This window comes from Colobus angolensis, unplaced genomic scaffold (genome assembly GCF_000951035.1).
Source record: "Colobus angolensis palliatus isolate OR3802 unplaced genomic scaffold, Cang.pa_1.0 Scaffold14, whole genome shotgun sequence".
Classification (NCBI taxonomy): domain Eukaryota; kingdom Metazoa; phylum Chordata; class Mammalia; order Primates; family Cercopithecidae; genus Colobus; species Colobus angolensis.
The window spans coordinates 8,831,702-8,854,464 of NW_012114488.1; the positions used below are offsets into that span (position 1 = coordinate 8,831,702).

The 22,763-nt window shown below is 36.4% G+C and overlaps 1 protein-coding gene across 7 annotated transcripts in view; it reads right to left on the bottom strand.

The window, feature by feature from the left end:
- Nucleotides 1-22,763, bottom strand: part of MLLT4 (myeloid/lymphoid or mixed-lineage leukemia (trithorax homolog, Drosophila); translocated to, 4) — a 140,161-nt gene that overhangs the window by 98,137 nt on the left and 19,261 nt on the right. For 6 of the 7 annotated variants that reach the window (XM_011934937.1, XM_011934936.1, XM_011934935.1 and 3 more), the window contains exon 1: nt 3,936-4,127. In XM_011934937.1, the coding sequence (XP_011790327.1) occupies nt 3,936-4,110 (175 nt within the window). In that variant the 5' untranslated portion in view covers nt 4,111-4,127. Of the gene's footprint in view, nt 1-3,935; nt 4,132-22,763 lie in introns of those variants that run through there. The other variant, XM_011934932.1, reaches the window with a different exon arrangement.

Below are 22,763 nucleotides of genomic sequence, written 5' to 3' on the forward strand. Positions count from 1 at the left end.
TTGAGGCCACAGTGAACTGTGATGGCTCCACTGCACTCCACCCTGGGTGACAAAGTGAGACCCTGTCTCAAAAAAAAAAAGATTGTACGATGCTGATTAAAGCGATAGTAAAAACTCCATCAGGCACAAACTCGGCCAGTGATAAATGAGGATCAGACAGACCAACTAACAACTACAGAGACAACTGATAAGGATGAAGATAACACAGACTCCTCGCAAGAGAAAGATGTGATTTTCCAAGGACTGGAAGACGTTCTGAGAAATACTGGTTCAAGTCCTAAACTCAAAGTGCTCTTCACAATCACATCCCAACAGTCACACAGAAAGTCAAGAAAGACAGCCCAAGATGAAGTCTTTTTCAATTAGTCCATATTTGAAGCAGTAAGTGATAAATATGAGACAGACTTTGTTTTTCAATAAAGGTCCCCAAACATTGTCACCATTTACTATAAAATTTGATTCCAGATGAGGGTCTCACTATATAGCCCAGGCAGATCTCAAACTCTTGATTTTAAGTAGCCCTCCCACCTCAGCCTCTTGAGTAGCTGTGACTATAGGTACATGCTACCACATCCAGCTTTGATCCTAGTTTTGAATGTGTTTTTTTAAGGGACCTTTTACAGATACTAAGTATCTCTGGAAAACAGTACTCTCCTGTATTAGTAATAATATATTACAATAAAAACACTAGGTGAGGCAGTACAAACAAAGGATCACTTTGGTTAGGTTATTCAATGAAACGATGCCCAGAGACTATGTGACCAGGTCAGCCCTTGAAGGAAAGGATAAGTTGTTCCAGAAAACTGTCAGAAAGATAGGCAGAACAACATGGTGAGGGCACAAGGGTCTTACTACAGCCTCACACAGGGGAAGATAACTATTAATTTGAAAAAGCACTTTCAATGCTATGTCAAAAATTTAAATTTTAAATGAGCAAGTTTACTAACACCACCCTCCCCATAAAAAATGACACCATAATGATGACAACAATGATGATACTGATAGTTCTACCGCTAATAGTGTTGACAAAGATTATCCAGGTAATTATATACAGGATATGCTAAAAGGAGGCTGGTAATTATCAACTGGAAATGAAAACCAGAGTAACAAATTAGGAATAGAAGAGTAAGTCTGAATTCCTTTCATAAACCAAAATTAACAAATTGTTCTTGTTGCACAATTTTTACTAGATGAAAATCCTTCAGAGCACAACTTTTAGAGAACTAACATTAACAATTACGTATAAATCATAAAAGTAAAGCAAGAGGGCTGAGATATTCTAAAGCGCATGTGGGTAAGCAGTGAAGATAGAGGGAACTGGGTCCTACTGTATCTTTATGCATTTAAGATCTCTTCTGCCTTAGTGGTTCCATACACGTTTTTAAAGTAGCATGATCCTTTCTTATGTTTCCTATTGAATTCACACAAAGACTTGCACTATATAAAAAGAATAGATGCAGAGCTTCCCTGTGGCTGAAGGTTTGGGGTTGGGGCTTTAGCTCACTAGGGCTGCGGCAGGCAAACGTGTTGAGGCGATCCCCGAGCACTGAGAAGCATTTAAATATTCAAGAGAAACAAGGTGCATGTGCCAGACACCAAAATAACTGGTTCGGGTAGGTCGGGCACGGTGGCTCACGAGGTCAGGAGATCGAAACCATTCTGGCTAACATGGTGAAACCCTGTCTCTACTAAGTAAAGTACAAAAAATTAGCTGGGCGTGGTGGTGGGCGCCTGTAGTCCCAGCTCCTCGGGAGGCTGAGGCAGGAGAACAGCCTGAACCCAGGAGACAGAGCTTGCAGTGAGCCAAGATCGTGCCACTGCACTCCAGCCTGGGCGACAGAGCGAGACTCCATCTCAAAAAAAAAAAAAAAAGAAAAAAAAAAGAACTGGTTCGCGTGGCTCTGGGACCACAGTAAACTGCACAGCATCTCTTCTGTCGGCATCACGTACATACAAAGCTGGGTTTTCCGTAACACTGTAATAAACAAGCAGCACTGTCTGAAAATCAACATGGACAAGTAGTGAGGGCTCCTGGGGTCTGAGGAGCTTGGAAAGGCCCAAGAGACACAACTGTCCCAGCAGACAGCAGCTGTGATTAAGAAGAAAATGAAAGCTTTAGTTTTCCATCATTTTATGTGCACTATTTTTCAAAATCTACCTAATTGTTCACTGTTAAACACTTACTAACCTATCTGAATCTAATGACTTAATGAAATGGACTATCAGGTATTTCCATTGGCCGAGTGGTGCCATTATTAAAAAACTACTGAGACGCTAAGGGTTCTGTAGCCCAGAGAAGACTGAGAACCTGCATGCCAGGGCTTTTCTCATACCTGAGGCACTGGTGAGAAAACCAGCACTTTATGCCCAAAGGTGTGGAAGGGTACCTGAGGGAGTGGGGAAGACACCATTTTCCTTCTTTAACTATCTTTTTGTTTTCACCCTTTTCTTTAAAAAATCAAAATCATCCAATTTTTAGATCTCAAACTCCAATCTTACATATTATTCAAAGACTTCACACTTGACAGTATTCAACTAACTGAACAGCACAGACTAAAAAGAAAAAAAGGTGGAAGCGACAGAGATTTTATTCTTTGTAACCTATTTACAAAGATTCTAAGCTAAAGGAAAAACTCAGATTCAGAAAAATCATCCAAAATTGAGAACACCCTCTATTGTCAAATTTAGCTTTGGCATTAATGATGAAAATAATATCCTCATAACCTTAAGAAGAAAACTGAACAACAATAACGAAAAAATGGCCTGACTTACATACTACTGAGGAAAAAGGATTTAGTCCCACCTGAAAATCCCACAAATTACAAACACTTTAGTCTAATTTCATATGTACAAATAAAGCAGTATTTTTTAAGTAAAAAAAATGTTCAAAAAAGATTTGCGGATGGAACTTAAAAGAGGTATTCAAATTAGGTTTGTGGTATACATAAATCATTTATTTGCTACACCAACTATAATCTGTATTTCACTAAAACCGGTTACTCAACATTTCCAAAACACTAATGAGAAAATTTTAAAATTTCTACTTTTCATTTTATTAATTTTTTTAGAGACAAGGTGTCGCTCTGTCACCCAGGGTGGAGTGCAGTGGCACGATCCTAGTTCACTGAAGTCTCAAACTCCTGGGTTCAAGTGATCCTCCTACCTCAGCCTCCCATGTAGCTGGGACTACAGGCATGTGCCATGATGCCCAGCTAACTTATTTTTTAATTTTTTTGTGGAGACGGGTCTCACTATATTGCCTCAAGCAATCTTCCCATCTCAGCCTCCCCAAGTGCCAGGATTACAGGCACAACCCATGGCACTCACCCAAATTTCCACATTTCTTAATCAGTCTAATTTTAGTTGTCATTTGATATCGCTATGTAAGATATTTTCAGAAATTTCTAATATTAGCACAAGTAGAAATTACTAAATACATAAGGAGGTTTCTTTAAGATACATACCCTAAATTATACCCAAAGAATAATGAAAATATATTGCTTCAGAAGGCAAAAATAGTACAGCAAGATTGATGACTCATACCCATATATTTAACTGTTACAATTATAATAATATAATATCTACATAAGAGCCATATAAAACATTCTCAAAAAGCAGGTTAGCATACTACACACTGTATGTGACACCCAGATATGCTGGATAAATGTAACGGTACTTATCTTTGGAGAAATAAGCATATGCAAAATTAATATATTCATTCTAACTTCCAACAGATATATGTGCCAGGGATTTATAAGAACAATTCCCAGACATAAAACAGTTTTCTCAGCCTGCCAACTACTCTCCTACCCAGTAAAAGAGAAGAAAGATGGAGATGAGCAGTAAACCTGTGACATGACCACAATGCCCCTGGACGAGCTGTCTCTTCATAGGTCAGGTCACGCCTCTAGCAAACCCTTCCTGTATACACTGACCTCCGCTGACATGCACTTCATAGAGTGAATACTTGGGAGAGGACAGCATCCGCATATCAGGTCGAAATTTCTCTGCAAGCGTTTCGATTACATCTTGAGTGGTGGCAGTACTAGAGACCCGAATACATTTTGTTGCAAAGTTTCCAGCAGCTTTATCTTGAAAATAAAATCTCATCACTCCATGGAACTCCAAATCCTAAAAGAAAACAAAATGGTACATTTTTGGAAAACAACACTCTGAAAAGGATTTACTTTTTGTAATAATAAATGAGAAAGTCTGTTCATCACTTTTTAAAAAAATGCTTCTTTCTAACACGGTGAAACCCCGTCTCTACTAAAAATACAAAAACTAGCCGGGCGAGGTGGCGGGCGCCTGTAGTCCCAGCTACTCCGGAGGCTGAGGCAGGAGAATGGCAGAAACCCGGGAGGCGGAGCTTGCAGTGAGCTGAGATCCGGCCACTGCACTCCAGCCTGGGTGACAGAGCGAGACTCCGCCTCAAAAAAAAAAAGCTTCTTTATCATAAATATCTGAGACTAACTTAGAGAGATGGGTTTTTAGTCTTCAAGTTTCATTTCTGAGTTTGGACAAGTTACTTACAATTTCTCTTTGCCTCACCTGTCTCAGGTATGAAATAATGGCTGTCAAATAGATGATGCTATCAACAGCTAACATCTATTGAGTCCTCGGCAAGTGGTAGGCACACCATGACACACAATATTTATAAGAATGCAGCTCAACAGAAACTATTATTTAACCCTATTTCAAGATCTAGTCGTGCAAACTCATAGAGTTGAGTTCAGTGCTGGAGCTGGTATGTGGCAGATCCAGAGTTAAGACCCAAATCCACCAGACTCCAAAGTCCATGCCTGTACTGCCCGTGAGGTCCCTTTCCAGCTCCAAGGGTCAAAAGTCTAAATGAAAAAGTTCCTTTTAACAAGAGGGAAATGTTGATCCCAACCATTAATGTGAATAAATGAAAACTCTTAATTTTTAAGAATATATTATGTTGATGCAAAATTGTGGGTTTTGCCATTATTTTCAATAGCAAAAAGCACAATTACTTTTGCACCAACCTAATAATTGCAACTAATTTTCTAAATGAACTACTTGCCTATAATCAATGAATGCATTTTAGATTTGTCTCAAAACCTTACTTCTGGAGAAAAACCACACTGGAATTTCAGCCAAAGGTATCCCCTCCACAGGTATCATCTACTGCAACGTGGGCTGACGCTCACAACTGTGGGATGTTCTTTCCCATTATTTCCTTGCACACAGAAAAAGCACAACTCCCAACAAAAATTCCAAAGCATATTTCTAACTACTAGGTCACTTTTACTGTCTCAAGTAAGATTAAAGATTCAGTTGTTCAACTGAAGTCATTCTTGGTTCTTCTTTCTCTCACCCTCCACATCTGATCCACCAAAATACACCCAGAATCCAACCAAAGTCCTGTTCAAACTAAGTCAGAACACATCATTCCTTGGTTTTACATTTTGCAATGGCTTTCATTTTCTCAGAAGTCAAACCATTACTGCGGTCCTCAAAGCCCATCACACTGAATGAAGCCTTTCTTTACTTTTCCCCAACCCACTAGCCTCTTTCTGACTAATAAGTATGAATTAAGAAGTATTTATTTGAAGAAAAATAGGAGAAATGGGATACAGGTTGAGAACACCTTATTCAAAATGCTTGGCACCAGAACTATTTTGGATTTTGAGCATTTGCAGATTTTGCAATATTTGCATCACACAATTCAGCAAGTCTGATCTGAGAATCTGAGATGTGAAATGCTGCAATAGGCATTTCTCCTTTGAGTGTCATGTTGGCACTCAAAACGTTTCAGATTTTGGAGCATGTCATACTTCAGGTTTTCAAGTTAGAGACACTTAACCTGTATTAGAATAGGGTTAACAACTATATAAATTTATGAAAATCAAAACAAAAAATGAGACAGTAAGACACATTTCTAGCCCTGAAACTTTACTGTGCTTGCTCAGAGTGTCTTGCTCCCCACTATACCAGGAGAAAATACTAAATAAATGAGCATGTATGTTCAAAAATGACACTTACCCATAGATTCTGGAGTAAAGGATGGCCACCGTTTTGGGTGTGAGACCTGAGAAAGCTTAAAGAGTTGGCAAAATGGGAGCTTCATGAGTAGAGTCGTGCTCATCTCTCAGAAATTTTATCAACAGCCTCTTAGTCTGGTCTGGGTCAAGTAACAAAGCAAAGCTGACATCCTTTTAAATGTCTCCATCTCTATTTTAGTCTGGCAACCCTAAAACCTTTATAACTGCTGGGCACGGTGGCTCATGCCTGTAATCCTAGCACTCTGGGAGGCCAAGGTGGGCGATCCTCACCTGAGGTCAGGAGTTCGAGACCAGCCTGACCAAGATGGTGAAATCCTGTCTCTATGAAAAATACAAAAATTAGCTGGGCATGGTGGCAGGCCCCTGTAATCGCAGCTACTCAGGAGGCTGAGACAGGAGAACTGCTTGAACCCAGGAGGTGGAGGTTGCAGTGAGCCAGGATCGCACCACTGCACTCCAGCCTGGGCGACAGAGCAAGACTTCATCTAAAAAAAAGAAAAAGAAAAAAACCTTTATAACTAAAAATGCATGCAAAACATGCTCCTAAACTATAAACCTGTCAGTCTTAGGTAATATTAATGACAGCCTACACTCACTGCTCTGTGCCAGGTACTGTGCTGACCACGTCCTATGCACTGCCTCCCCAGCTTCCCTTTATCTTCGTTCTCCCCACATCTGCTGGCTGTACCTCGTGGAATCATTCAAGCATCTTCCGCTACCCCCTTCCACAGACTCCTAAAACAGCACTTTAGAAAACAAAAATTCCTATACAAATTTAGCTGTATAAATTTAAGATTTTATCATGGGAGCCGTATTTTTAACCCAGGATTCTGATACTTGCATACTACCACCCTGAAACCATCTTTATATTAAATCTAATAGTCTCTAAAATATTCATTGGCAAAATCATCCCCAGGCTTCTCCAAAGGCTCACCCTTACACAAGAAGTTAAAGCAAAAAAGCAATTAATCTCCGTAGTACTCGAGCATTTTGCTAACAAAATAGTTTTACATCAGTTGTGATCAGAATAAAACAGGCTAGATGTAGCAAAGGATGACAAGAAATATAAAAGCACCAGTTTCCCTGAGAATTGTCAACAAATAATTCCAAATTACCAGATATTAAAGAACCAAAAGAAAAACAGAAGCATCGTCTGTGGCTGGCAAGGGTGAGAGGGAATGCCCATTAATATCAGCAACACAAAGGAAAGAATCCAGAATGAATTGATAAAGACAAACAGGGAAAAGAGGAGAATCCACTTAGTCAACCTCATGAAAATTCCTTACATATAAATTATTGCCCTTCATTGTAAAAAAGGAAACTGCAAACATAAAATCTTTATTACCAATGTGGCCCAGCTACTTACCTTACATAAAATGTTAAGAGATCAAAGAGAAAAAAGAAACCCAAAGGAGTAAGGAGATACTGGTATCCTCATCAAGCAGTAGCATTCCTGTGTATAGAAAAGTAAGAGTATTCCTGGAAACAATGTTCCAGGTTCTACCAAGCCTAAATAAAGCCTATGAAAACGACGTTTTATTATATTTCATTTGCACTACATGTTAATAAATAACTATCAATTTAGTTTGACATCACACAAGAATGTATTAATATCTGTTCCCAGAATATTCCCTTAATAAACAGATTAACATTCTGCTCAATTATTTTGCCAATCATGTTTGGCTGGTGTGAGTAATTCCACAGAATCTTATCAAAACTAGTCAAATGGATAAAATCAAGTTCCTAAACCTGAAAACTGGACATGAAGGAAGGGGAGAGGAGGGGTGGAGAAAGGTGGAGAGGGCTGAGGAGAGGAGGGGAGGTCCAAAGAAGTACACTGGCCGCCATCACCTAGCTTGCCCAGCAGCAGGGATGAGGGACAGCCAGCCCCAGACCTGCCTACATCACCATGCTCTGCTGGGAGTTTGACACCAATTATTTTTCTTTGATCTTACAACAGGTACAAGAAAAGTTCCAGAAGAAACGAATGAATGGTTAAATGAGAGAAAGAAATTGTTGGTGACTTGAGACCATTACCTACCTAGACAGGCCTGGCATTCAAATACAAGTATGCTTACTGCTCACCAGGGACTCCGAGGCGGCTCTCGCACCACACAGTGCCTGATCAACCTCATCTACCACATCTAGACATCTGTCTGTCCTACAGTGCTCGGAAAAATCTGGGGGGCTGCAACAGGACATTAACAGGTTCACATTTCAACATGACAGCCATATCCTTGAGTGAGTTAAAGTCTACGTGAACTCAAATCTCTACACTTATAAAATGAAAACAACAAGCTTGTTTTCAGGATTAAACAAAATATATAAAGCAACTCATGCTACCCGACACACAGGTAAGTGCTCAACAATCAGAAGTTTTCTTCTTTACAGTCTCTCCCACTAGAATATCGCTTTTCTGGGACAAGGAAATCTCTTTTATTCATTATTCAAGGTCCTCCCTCAGGATCCAATACAATGCTCTGCATATAACCATAAAAACAAAAGTGAGTCAAGATGCCCAAGAACAAGATTTAATTCTGCCAGCTGTGGTTGTCTGTTCTCAATTGATAAGAACTCTGGAATGTGAAACTTAAATTTATAATAAACAGCCATAAAGTCTTAAAGGCAGAATTAACAATCTAGTATGTTGCAGCCATCCTAGTTATAATCTTACAAAGTTTTCTTAAAAAAGAAAAAAAAAAAAAAGCACTGCTATAGGTACTCAATACCTAAATGAAGAGCTTACTTCAAAAGCAGTATGTTTTCAGAAAGAAGTTTCTATCTAGAATAGGTAAGATAATAACTACCTATGATCACTGTATCATTACAGTCAGTGTACAATGCTCATCTCAATATGTTTCAATAATTTAATTCAAAGGGAAGGAAAAAATATAATAATCATGTTTCCTTTCCTTAATGGTTATTTCTCCTGCCAGGAAAGCAAGTTTCTTTGGTAAATATTTACCTTGATATAAACTTTTCCCTGAGAAATATTATCACCAATGATTACTGAAACAGAAAAACTACTTTAGGTCAACTCCAAAACAAAATTATTTTCATCCTTATCAAAAGAATACAATGATCCAAAACTTAACAACAACAACAAAAACCAAGCTGCATAGTGAAATTACTAGAGCCAATAGAAGAAATAAAGATGGAAATTTTCTTTTAAATATCAGTATTTCGTTAATAAAATTGACAATCAACTGGCTGTATTCTCCAAGCCAGTAGAAATTCACCAGGACAATCCTAAACCTCCTTTTGATAAAGCTAATCAGAATCATTCATTCTAAAACTTAAATAGGTCAACCATGCACAATTTACTTTTCTTCTATGTTTAGCACTTACATGAAACCCATATCCTAGCCTGTAGCAAAACAATGCTAACTTCAAACAGATCACCAATTCCTACTCCCCATGGAGGAAACTGACAGACTGTCCACTTTATTATACACACACACAACAAATTTATTTGTTATGCTAGTGTCTACAAAATATGTGCAAAGGTTAAAAAAAATACAGCTGTGCCTTCAACACACCAGTTGCTAGTACACAAAACAACCTGATGGCAATAGCCATTTGACCTACTTAACATAAAGGTGTTACAGCTTTAGGCAGAGGATAGAAGAAATACTTGAATATGGGCTTTTGAAATATTTTCTATGAACACTATTTTTAAATACTAATACTTCAAGAACACTGAAATGAAATGCATTTCATTACCTAAAATTTTTACAAGACAAATAATACACCTGGAAGCATCTGAAAAAGAAAAAAAAAAAAAAACAAGAACAGCCATAAAATTTCTTCACCAGGCTAATCTAACATTCTTTCCACTGTATTCATTCCCAAGAAACTTCCTTCCTAGCCCTTTCCTCCCACTCCTCATTCCTATAAAGCTCCTAGAAACCCAGTTTTCTATTAGCACTAATTCCATTACCTTAGAATTTTCTGACCTTCCCAACCACAAAATAATTTTCTCTAAAAATTCAATCAATTTGCTTTGTCTTTAACCTTGGTTTGCTCATCTATAAAATGAGAACAGTAAAGTATGGACTTCCACAGGGCACTATTATTCTGCTGCTGGCAATGTAAACTGGCATGCAAGCAACTGAGAACAACTTAGCAAACACAATCCAATTCTAGAAAAAGAATTTATACCTTCATGTGTGCATTTGGTCTTTAAAATCAAATGGCTTCATTATATTTTTGTCTGAAAATAAAGGCATAAGCTTAACACATAGCAATGCACAACTGTGTAATGTGAACCAACCACTGTACTAGAAGTACATCTTAATGCTTATTCATCAAATCTGAGAAAGACCAAGTTCACTGAAAGTGGGAAAAGGTCATCTTCCAAGCAAAGAACAAAATATTTCTGATCTTAAAAAAACTAACAAAACAAAGAGAAAGCACACGATTGCACAGATCTCCCTTATGAACTCTAACAAAAATCCATCCAGTACCCAAACATCTAAATGTTATAAATAAAACAAAATTCTCTGCCAGAAAACACAGCCTGCTGTGAAAACCAACAAGCCAACATACTTTTAAAATTGCCCCAGTTACAACTGCCAGCATTATCTACTTAACAATCATCTGCTCACAGCAGCTACACATTTGTAAGCCATAACCCTGCCAACTTTCAAAGCAAGTGAAATTAGTGCTCTGCTGCTAGACTTCACTGGAATTAGAAATCTACTCAAACTCTTAGTCAGCATTATGGAAGGGGGATCAAAAAGTCAAAAGTTTTCTCTACAGTACTCTTAAAAATTCTTAACTGTTTATTTTTAAATAACAACCCACACAGATATACACTGGGAATTTGAAAGATAATCAATTAAAAACATTTTAAACCCACATGACAAAAAAAGCAATTATCACATCTGTGATTAAAGATTACGTTTATAACTCAATCGAAATCTTTAAATACTACATTTGTACACATGTACATAACAAAAAACCCCAAAGCCAACTATCTAGTCTAGGAGTGTAACTGATTTTGCCATGCACTGTTTGGACATCTAGTGAAGGCTATGAGTTGGTTCTCAAAGAACTACATTAAAACATAACTAAAGTATCTGTAAAACCTATAATGCAGTAATATAAGTGCTTCTTTATTAACATATTACATAAGATCTATAGTTGGTTCAGGTTCATACAGCTCAGATTTTGAAGTAATGAGTATAATAAACTCATGAGTGAAGAAAATGCTACATTATCATCAGAGGTTAATAAAGCCGTATTTATTGGAAATACAAATGCAATCCTCCTCTCATCCAAGTTCAAAGTCCCCATGAATCATACTCATAGACTTCAACTTAAGAACCCCCTGAAAAAAATCTAGTGACAGGGAACTATCTAGCCAAGCAATATATTCTTTCTTGGTATAGCTAGTTAGCTAGAAAGTCCTGCCTTTTATTTAAAGCAAAATCTTTCTCACACAGCTTGATAAACTGGGCTTAGTTTCACCCACTGGTATCATTTAGACCTATATTCAAACCACGCCTTCTCGATCATCATTTTTTTTCTATTTATACATGAAACAGATCAGGGCAGATGATTTCTACCAGGTACAATGCACTCTGGGGTAAGGAAACAGGGCAAATATTGTCTCACAAAATTTTAAATTCAGTTATTCCTGGGCTGCAAGGCAAAATAAAATTTTTTTCTTACTAGGGGTCACAGCTAAACCAGTTTAGATTGAGAAAGGGGCTTCTCAACCTCAGCACTACTGACATTCGGGGCTGAATCTTTCTTTCTTCTGGGGGCTCTCCTGCACACTGGGAGGCGTTGCAAGCATCCTGGCCTCTATGCAGGAGGTACCAGTAGCATCACACCCTCAGGTGTAATAACCAAAAATGTCTCCAGACATTTTGTTCCTGGGGGAACAAAATTGTTCCAGGTGAAAACCATGAATTCAGAACAAGTCTAGAACCTCTTGCAGAATGACGTTCTAATTCTAGTTTCTTCAACTCTTCTCCTTCCTGTGACATAATTTCAAATCCACGCCCTATATTGACCAGTTCTCCTCCGAACTCCCTCATGTTCCCTCCTCCTAGCCTAAAAGAGTTCTCAGACTTGATCACAGAACTCCAGATGTGGTCTGACCAGTGGCAAGTACACTAATTCTACATACTATACCTGTAATTAATGCAACTTAAGATTAAACTAGTTTTTTAGCGACCACATAATATTGTTGATTCACAAGAGTTTCCAGTAAAATTAAAATTCCCAAGTCATTTTCATGTTAGTTTACCAAATAACGTTTCTCCAGCTTGGCAAAAATCTGTTAAACAACAGTCTTTGAGTACAACTAATCAACTGGTTTCTAATTCATCTAATTATTTTAGATCCAGTCCTTAAACACAACAACATGGTGAAAAACATTATTGAAGTCCTTGATATAGTCCAGTTACATTATCACTAAGGCACTTCCCTGAACTACAAACCTGGTAACCCTCTCTCTCACTCTCTAGTATCAATTATCCCCACTCCCATCCTATCTCTCGCTCGCTCTCTCACAGGAAATGACAACGCTGTCTTTAGTAAGTCAAGCTGGTTCCTACGAATGGAATTACACAGCTTTTAAGCCTCAAGATAGTTTCCTCTTCCATCTTACCATAATCATAGCAAACATTTCCATGAACAGTTCAGTTTTGTACAGTGAGTATAAATAACTAGGTTAACATTGCTTTTAAACTTTTTACTGTGTAGTAAACATCTTTCTTACAAAGTCATGCTTCAAAAATTATACATTAAAATATATAAATATATGCCATATGACAACAAAACTATACACAATTTTATAAATATGTACAAAAGCTCATAATAGTCCTTTGTATGCACCCAATTTCCCTCAAACATAAAACAGGCTTAATAAATATATTTGGTTAAACTACTCCTTGATACGTATGACATTAAAACACTTCTTTTTCACAAACTAAAAGTTTGTTTTAGCCTTGTTTGGTACTCAGCCTCAGTTACCTCTTCTATAAAAATGGAGATAATAGTACCAACTTCTCCATGTTACAGCGGAGAATTAAACGAGACAGTATGCACAAAAGGACCTAGCATAGTACAGCAGGTACTACATTTTTCATCAGTATGTTACTTTTTTCAAATACATGGCTATCCACTAACCTATAGTTCTTTCTATAAAAGAGTGAATTATCCAATTTCTAGCCAAATACTATAGTAAATTAGAGTAGGTCAAGACTTAATTACCACTTTAATAGTACCTAAGAGTATGTACACATAAAGAATTATACTTCACTTTTCTAGTTAAAAGCCTTCCAACCATGATGTATACAGTAGTTCCCCCTTACCTGTAGGGAATATGCTCCAAGACCCACCCCCCACCCCACTGGATGTCTGCTATGGCACAAAGTTCTATATATACTATGGGATTTTTCCCCCTATACATACAAAGCTATAATTAAGTTTATAAACTAAGTACAGTAAGAGATTAACAATAATAAATAAGAACAGTTATAACAATATGTCCGCATCACCCCTCTTGCATTTTGTGGCCGTTAAGTAAAATAAGCATTACTTGAACACAAGTTCTGTGACAGCGCGACAGTCTATCTGATAAATGAGGCAGCTGTAAGTGACTAACAGGCAGGCAGCATATACAGCGTGGAGATGCCAGACAAAGGGATGATTCACATCCCAGGTGGAACACAGATGGACAGCCAGAGATGTCATCACACTATTTAAACTGTCATGCAATTCGAAACATATTAGTTGTTTATTTTTGGATTTTCCATTTCGTATGTTCTGACTACAGTTGATCCTGGCTAACTGTAACCTCAGAAAGTGAACCAGTGGATAGGTGGGACTACTGTACTATGACTTATTTCTCAGAAAAGTAACAATGCACCACAAGTGAACACAATTTGTTTAAAGCAGAATTTTACCCTAAGAGTGTTGCATTATCCACTACAGTCTTGAGGTTTAAATAATACAGGCCCTTATCTAAACATTCAGGTCACTATTTGGTGTAGCTAAGTGACAAATGGAGTCTAAAATTCCTGATGTTATTCCAGCTCTGGGAAAAATCAACCACAGTTGTTAAAGCTATAAGCTATCTTCCTACTGTCTAGAATAAACCAGGCTGTTCTAGTACTCTCAAAGTCAATTAATGCTAGCTAAGGTGAGAATCCTCATTTTAAATTAAATAAGAAAGGTGACTGGACCTGATTGAACTGCAAGAATAAGTTCAATTCAAAAAGATTTAACTTTTGGTCAGTAATGCAGAGTGGGTTCTGAACTCACCTACTTTTTTCACTAAGTAACGTGGTCAGACTTATTACTTCGTTTTGTAAGACCAAACTTATCCTCTGATATATAATTTTTAAAAATATTTTAAGAAAGAAGACATTTGCCAAGGTACTCCTGGAGGCAAGACACAACTTGGCTCATTTCAACAAGTAGTTCAACTGTCCAACTAACTACATCAGTATTGTCAAGGACATGAAAAACAATTTATCACAACTGTATTTTAATGACAGTTTTAAAAAAGATTAATTTATGACTTGCATGTCACTTCAAATACTTAAGTAAACTAGAATACCTTGAAAATTGTGTCAACTAAACTCAATTTCAACATAAAATTATAGTTATCAAGGACATGAAGACAAATCTGAAGTCAAATTACACTTCATATCATTCAAGTTTGTTTTTCAGAACAGAATTTATCTTGTAATATTAACAAAACCTTTTGCTTATTTTCTTCTGAAAAAATTCAAGTTACACACTTAATTTATAAATTTAAGAAAATAGTAACTTAAAACACAGTGGTTTTGTTGTGTTTCTCTTTTTTTCCTGGAACTAAACAAGCTAATTTAAAAGATTTTATTTACTATGAGGAAAATAAGCAAGAAATCCAGGGCAATCCAAGAAAAGAAGAATTATAAATATGAAGGGTCAGCCTACTAGATACTTAAAAAAACTACAAAAATCTCTATTTAAGACACCACCTTGACATAAAGGAAAGAAAAACTCTAGACTTTTAGGTGGGTCTCAAATCAGTGTGGTAAAGACGAACTTCTTCATAAACGTGTTGGGACAAACAAACAGATGGCAAAGAGAAAACTGGATCCATACATCACACTGTACATTAAGATAAATTTCAGATGGTCAAGGAATACAAAAAAGAAACAACACAAGTACAAGACAAAATGGATAAATTCCATGAAAACTTAGAAATAAGGAAAAGCTTCCTAACCATGACTTGAAATCCAAAATCAATTAAAGTAATGTTAGTAAGTCTGGCAATATAAAACTTTGATATCACAAAAAATTCAAAAAGCACACAATAGGTAAAGTACCAAGACAAGTAACACACTGGGGGGAAAAAATTCCAGCTTGTTTCACAGAAAGAAATATAATTTCTTTAATAGATAAAGAGTTTCTAAAATTTGTGAAGAAAGAACCAATAACCCAATAGAAAAATGGGCACCTAAAAAACCCTTCAGGTGGTATACAAAGTAGTGAATCTGCCCTTAAATATACAAAAAGATGAACAACCTCACCCACAATAAAACAGCTATAAAATAGACAACACTAATAGTAAAATGCCATTTTTCAATACCCAAATTGGCAAAAATCTGAAGGTTTGAAAACAGTCTTTTTGTGGGGCTGAAGAGGAAAAAAGAAGTGTATACCCAAGGTGCAGAATTTGGCAACATTTGGTAAAATTAGATACTCATGTACATTTTGAAACAGCAATTCTTTTGTGGATATATACCAAAGATGAAAGAAAGAAAGAAAAGAAAAGAAAAGAAAGAAAGAAATGCAAAAGGCTATTCACTGTGGCAATGTTTATAAAAGCAAATGTTTAAAAATGATCCAGCAGTGGGGAATTGGTTGAAAAAATTCTCATATATTCATTGAGTGGAATAAAACGGTGCCACTAAGAGTTACTGCCAAACTTTTATACTGGGATATGGCATGATGCATAAGATACATAGTTAAGTGAAAAAAGCACAACGCACAACAGCATGTGTCCTAAGCATCTATTATATGAAAAGACAGGGAACAAACACACAACCTGTACTTGGCACACAACCTGTACTTGGTTATATCTTCAAAAAGAAGCCTTCCATGCATGGACAAACCAAAACATAATCAAGATGGAAGCAAAGCTTTTCTAAATGTACTTTATTACACAGTTTCAGCTCTGGAACCAGGTAACTATTTAACAAAAAAAGACAATCACTGAAAACATAAAAGAAACTGGAATGAATGAGTCTTAACTCTCTATCAAGTTGGTCATACTAGCATACAGAAAAATGATTTTTTTCTGAGCAATTTTGGACAATAGCTTTTGACTTTAAATTGCCAGCAGAGTATTCTACTGACAAATATCTGCAAAGAATTTTGCAGAATTTTTAAAATCCCCATTCAGAAATCCTGTTGTTAGTAATAATATTGGCAATATGTTGTAATAATAACTATATGACACAATAAAGCCAACAAGTAGTTGTGTTTATACAGTGACAAGGTTTTCAATGTAAGAGAAAAGAGATATAAAATTAAATAAAGTAAAAGCCATACAAGGCCATTCTGAACTGGAAACATCAGTAGACATATACAAATTTTTCTCCCCACAAAATATAAATATCTCCTAGTTTTTCCCACTGAAAAGACCCAGAAGCAAACAACAATCTGTAAAAATGAACATCTCTAGCACCTAGACTGTAGTCTCTTAAATATCACTAAAAGAAACCACAGCTACTTGGTGAAATGGTTTAATCCAGGTCTAGCTCAGAAAATGTACAAGATGAGTTTGGGACATCTTGTTATGCTGGAAAACAAGGAAGCTCTCAAAGACTAACTCATGTCAAAAGAACCCTCTAGCCAACCAAAAACTGCAGCTGGACAAATTTCAGACCATCTGAATACCAGCAGAAATGACTGCAAGTGACTGAAACATGGAATACATAAAAATCCACCAGTTCATTATACCAAAGAAAAATGAGAACACCAACAAAACAAAATCAATGTTAGCACTGAAGGTAACTAAAGCAACCAACTCCTTACTCTAGAAAATAAGCAATAGAGGAGCTTAGAATTTATGTCTACACATATCTTTTAAAGAATTCCAGCCAATAAATGTAAAGAGAAAAAATGGAATTAGAAAAATACCATTTTGTAGCCACTAACTGATTTAGACACAGATCTTTGCATGAAACAGTGATAAGGAACTTGACGGTAGAGGGGCTGTCACAATTTGACCTTCTAATTTGATTCAATATGATATACACAGCACTGCTTATAAAGCCTTGTCCAACAGTTGGACCTGAATCCATTCAAGCCTTTAAAGCTAGAGAAACATGTCAAACCACCACTACCCTGAAAAAGATAAAGGCAAGTCTAGAATAGAGATGCTCTACAGAAGAAGTAGCCGAATATTTTCAAAGTGTATGGCATGAAATAAATGCTCTAGATTAAAAGAGATGTAGAAGTAAATATAATGTGCGGCCCTTGCTTGGATCCCAATTCAAATAAATGAACTGCAAAACCACATTCTTGAGAGATACAGGGAAATCTCAGTATGAACCAAATAACAGATAATAACAAAGAATTATGGTTAATTTTATTAATGAGATTATTGTATGATGGTTAAATTTTTTTAGATGCACACTGAAGTAGGGAAGAAATAATATGACGGGTTTTAGTATCTGCTTTAAAAAACAGTGCACCTAAAAACAACAAAATTAAGAAAGACAAACTGAAAATTGTGAAATCTAGGGAATGAGTTTCATTTGTGTTTGAACATTTTCATGCTAAAAAATATGTAATATGAAAATAATTCAGTTATAATTACAAACTATTAAGTGCAAAATAAAGTAAACCTATTTTTTAAAAAGTGCTCTACAAAAACTCAAGAACTTTGATTCTGCAAATGGATAATGAATTATTTAACATCAGAAGCCAAACATAGCTTCTTACACTGAACAAGCAGCAAGAGTGGCACACAAAAAGAAAGTGAGGCAGAACCTTGGAAACAGCCAGACATTGGGTAAAATCCCAGTTAATTTTACTTTCAATTAATACCCACACGACTCTGCAAAACACTTGAGCTCTCTCAAGTTCCCTGTCTGTAAAGTGGAGGGGCTACTATTTCATGGGGTTTGGTGGTTACTAAGTGATTCACACTATATAAAGGAATCTACCACAAATAAGGCACTTGATAAATATTACTTCCTGTCTGCAAATTCTCAAGTGCCTACACTTACACCAGAACTAATTTAAAAGGTGGGTGTGCACAGAGGCGAACAACACACACTGGGACCTATTGGAGGGTGCAGAGTGGAGGGTGGAAGGAGAAAGAAGATAAGAAAAAAATACCTAATGGATACTAGGCTTAATACCTGGTTGATAAAATAATCAGTACAATAAATTCCTATGATATACATTTACTTATGTAACAAACCTGCACATCCTGCAGATGTACCCCTGAACCTAAAAGTTAAAAAAAAGGTGTGTGTTTGTGTATATGTGTGAGCGTATAAAAAACCTATCTCTAGCAAAACTAAATACAAAAGCAAAAAATAACAGTATCTATTAAAGATCTGTATGTATGATGTGAAAAATGAAAACCATCAAACTTTGTAGAAAAAATAGAATGGCACTATACACATTTAAAATTCTATTGCTGAAATTAGCCCGACATTGTGGCGGGTGCCTTTATGTAACCCCAGTAGGAGGCTGGGGCAGGAGGATCGCTTGAACACAGGAGGCAGAGATCATCGCCTCAGCTGCAATGAGCCGAGATCAGCTCCAGCTGTGGGCGACAGAGCGCGACTTTGTCACCAAAAAAAAAAAAAAAAAAATTATATTGTTGAAATACAATTTCTGAGAGTTGAAATCATTTCCAATGGTAAAACTGATCTACCCAAATCAACCTATACATAAAATTATAAAATGTTTTGGTGTTTACAGAAAATAACCATGTTCCTAAATTCAGCCTCAAAATTATAATACTGAAAGAAAACCCAAGAAAATGTTTTATAATCTTCATCTTGAATCTGCAACTAAGATTCTTCAAGTGTGTGAAATAATAAGGTTCTAAATTTGAATGATGAAGATAACGTACCAAATTATATACACCAACATTGGTGTACAAACATCATTTACTTGGATTTACAGTGAGTTTCACATCAGAGAAAACACTCAAACTATAGCAAGTGATTCAAAGAAACTTCCTACAATCAAAGTGCTTCCATCTATCTTTTTATAGTACACTAAAAATTGAATTCACAGCACTCAACCTACTCCAATTAAGAAAAACAAAACTTAAAGCAACTTACCTAAACCTAAAATATCTTCAAAGGACTGCATTAGGAAACAAACACAAGCACATTTTAAAACACAGGCAGTTTTTTCAAGCCTCCACTATCTTAAGACCTTTCACATTTCACACAAAACACATCCATGAAAGAGAGGGTTGGGGCAGAGGTGAAAAGAACAAACAAGAAACAAAATAATTTTAAGATAGAGTAACATGACTATTACTGCCTTATAACTCGAATTTTACAAACTAAAACAGTATGTTGTTCTGGTTCAAGTATCTGACATTCTCTCCCTGGTATCATGAGTGATCTTGAACTGCATATTTGGTGCCAACCGGTACCTCCTGCCTACCCTTCCAGTTTCACTCTTTGCATTACCAAATGACTACAGCAGATTGGAATGTCACTTAGTACTAGGCATGAGAAAAACAAAAAGGTAAGCTGTGTAAATCAGCACAGGGACTTCTGAAAGGAGGTCAAGCTGTGTAGGAGGATTCTTATCAGTAGTAACTTACAAAAGGAACATAGAATCTCGAGGAAAAGTGACACTGATGAAACTAGCTCACTGTTCAATTAAGTTTTCTTAATTAATTCTCTTTGCAAAAGAGTGTTATGGTGAAAAGAATCAATCAGTGAAGCAGATTCTCATTTAATGTTATGGAAACACTCTGTTCACTAGAATAATATTCTCAACTCTTGTTTTTGAGAATCTTCTATACTGTTAAATAAATATCTTAGGCTAACATATACACATACAGACTTCTAAAAAGTACATTGTGGAACAAATTCCCTAATAGTCATGAACTAAAAGATAGGGATACAGAATATGGTATGGTAAGATGTATAAAGTTCCATGAAACAAAAACCTCAAAATCACTGATTCCGTTTTTATAACGTCACACTGTTCAAGATATCTCATATAAGGATACTCTTGAAGAAGATAATATCATTTCTAGCTATAATTGAACACAAAATAAGAAACAGCAACAAACAATGCAGAATCAACCTAGAACATACAATACCAAACCTAAACATGTTGCTAGAAATCTCTTCTCCCCCACAAATTACATTACATGATATAAAGATAAACATATAAAATCAAGGGAAAGGAAAAAGAACAAATAGTAATGATGACAATGCACTACAAATAAAAAGAGTATAAATGCCTGCCTTATGCTAAACATTGTGCTAAGTACTTTTTATGCATTATCTACTCCAATTTTCACAACAACCCCATAAGGTAGGTATTATTACTGTTCCTGTCTTACAGATACAGAAATGGGGCCTAAGAAAGATCAAGTAAGTTGACCATGTTCACAGAGCTAATACCAGTGGGCCAGAATTCATACTCTGGCAATTGTGAAACAAGTCACACTTTCAGCCACTATGCAGCACTGCGTCTCATCCTGCTGTATAAAAAATAAGGGTGGAACACACCCGGTTCCAGCGACATGGCAGACTAAACAATCAGTAATCATTGTACTATACAATAAAGAATACAAAATGAATATTCTGTTTAATACACAGCTGAGTCTGTAAAAAAGAGAAATCCAATTAAAGGGAAGTAAAGGCTAGATAAACATATGAAAAACATGCTCACTTACTGAAATCAGGGTAACAAATTGAAATTATTATTTCAAATACTTTAGAGCATATCAACAAATCTGAATATATTGAGGAGGGTGAAAACTGAAGTTTGGAATATAAATTGGTATAACCTTTTCAATGATCAATTTCACAGGACCTAAAAAATCTGAATCTAAATATTCCACTTCTAGGCATTCATCCTAAAAATTTTACATCAGTACAGAAGAAAATATGGACAAGAGTGTTCATTAAATCCATATTTGTAACAGTGGAAACGTATATACAATTTATTAATCTCTGGATAAGGACAGAGAGAGAGTAAGATTTATTTGGACAACGGAATACTGCAAAGCCGTTAAATAAACTGTATCTACTCATATGAAGTTTCACGTCAGTAGTTTTCTTGGGGGAGGCAGAAAGTGAGAGAGAAAACCCTTTCGCTATGTCTACAACTCTTAATTCCTTAAATTTTCTGGATGCTATTTAACTAAAAGAAATGTAAATAACAGTAATACATCCTTTGCTGATGTGGGAATCAAATGAAATAAGAGACTGGTTGTAATGTCTGAATCGCTGCTAGGCATGAAACATGTTGTCAAAGAAATGTGACCACGATAGTTACGAACAAACTCAAGCCAAGGTATTCAAAAAGCTTGCGATTTAGGGAGGAGCTCTTGTTTCACCAAAGTGCTACTCTCACAATTTCACATAGGGTAAATCAAGAAAGACTTCTGGGATACTTGAGCAAAGCCTAATTGTAGGGAAAGAACACTCCAAGCCCAGGGAACAAGTACTAAAACCCCAGGCAGAATCCTGGTTGGCATAACTGACAAATAGCAAGGAGACTCCTTGTTGCTATAAGCGAAAAAACGGTATTAGGACTAAGATTTGTAGGTCAAGGTACACTTTGAGTGATTAAAAAAAATTGGGGAGTCTGAATAGAAACATTATTTAACTTAAGGTTTAGAGGTATATGTCTGTGTAGGAAACAGTAAAGGGGCAAAGGCAGACAACGGAAATAAATTAAATTAAGACTAAGAGGTTACTGGAATAGCCTAGGTGGTAGATGAAGTTAGCCTGGATTAATTCAGTAGTAAGAAGCAAAGATGGTGAGAAGTGGTTAAATTATAAAAATATTTTGAAAGTAGAGCTGACAGAATCTTCTGTTAAGATTAGATATGATCATGGTCTGAGAGAAAGAAAGGAATCCAGAAGAATGCCAGGCTGTGGACATGAGCAACTGGTAAAGTGAGCTGCTGTTCACTAAGACTTAGGAGACGGCTGAAGAAGCAGCAGATAAGAGTGCAGCGGTGGGAAATCAGAGTTCAGTTTTGGACAGGCTTACTCTGAGATGCCTAGAGTGCACCTAAGTAGAGCTATCCAGTGAGGGACTGGTTATATAGGGCTGAAGTTCAGAACAAGGGCCACACTTAGAGATGTAAATTTGGAATACATTAGCACTTAAAACCATAAAAAAGAAGTATTTCACCTAGGGAATAAGTGGAGAAAAGAGGGTGTACGGGGATCAGACCCTGAGGTCAGGGCAACAGGCCAGTCCGGAAGACCAAGTGAAGGAAGAATTTGATGGAAGATGGGATCAACTGCTGCTGCATCAGAAGATAAAGAAGTGACTGGATTTGGCAGCATGCAAGTCTTTGATGACTTTGAGGAGAGTTTTTCGTGAAGTTAAGAGTTACCCCCACTTAAGGTAAAAAAGCAAATGAAGAGGGTTCTAAAATTTAACTTTCATCTTCAAAATTAAACAACTTAAACTGATAGAGTATAGACATACCTCACTATTTTTTTATTGTAGAGATGACAGGTTTGCATCAATCAAATAACT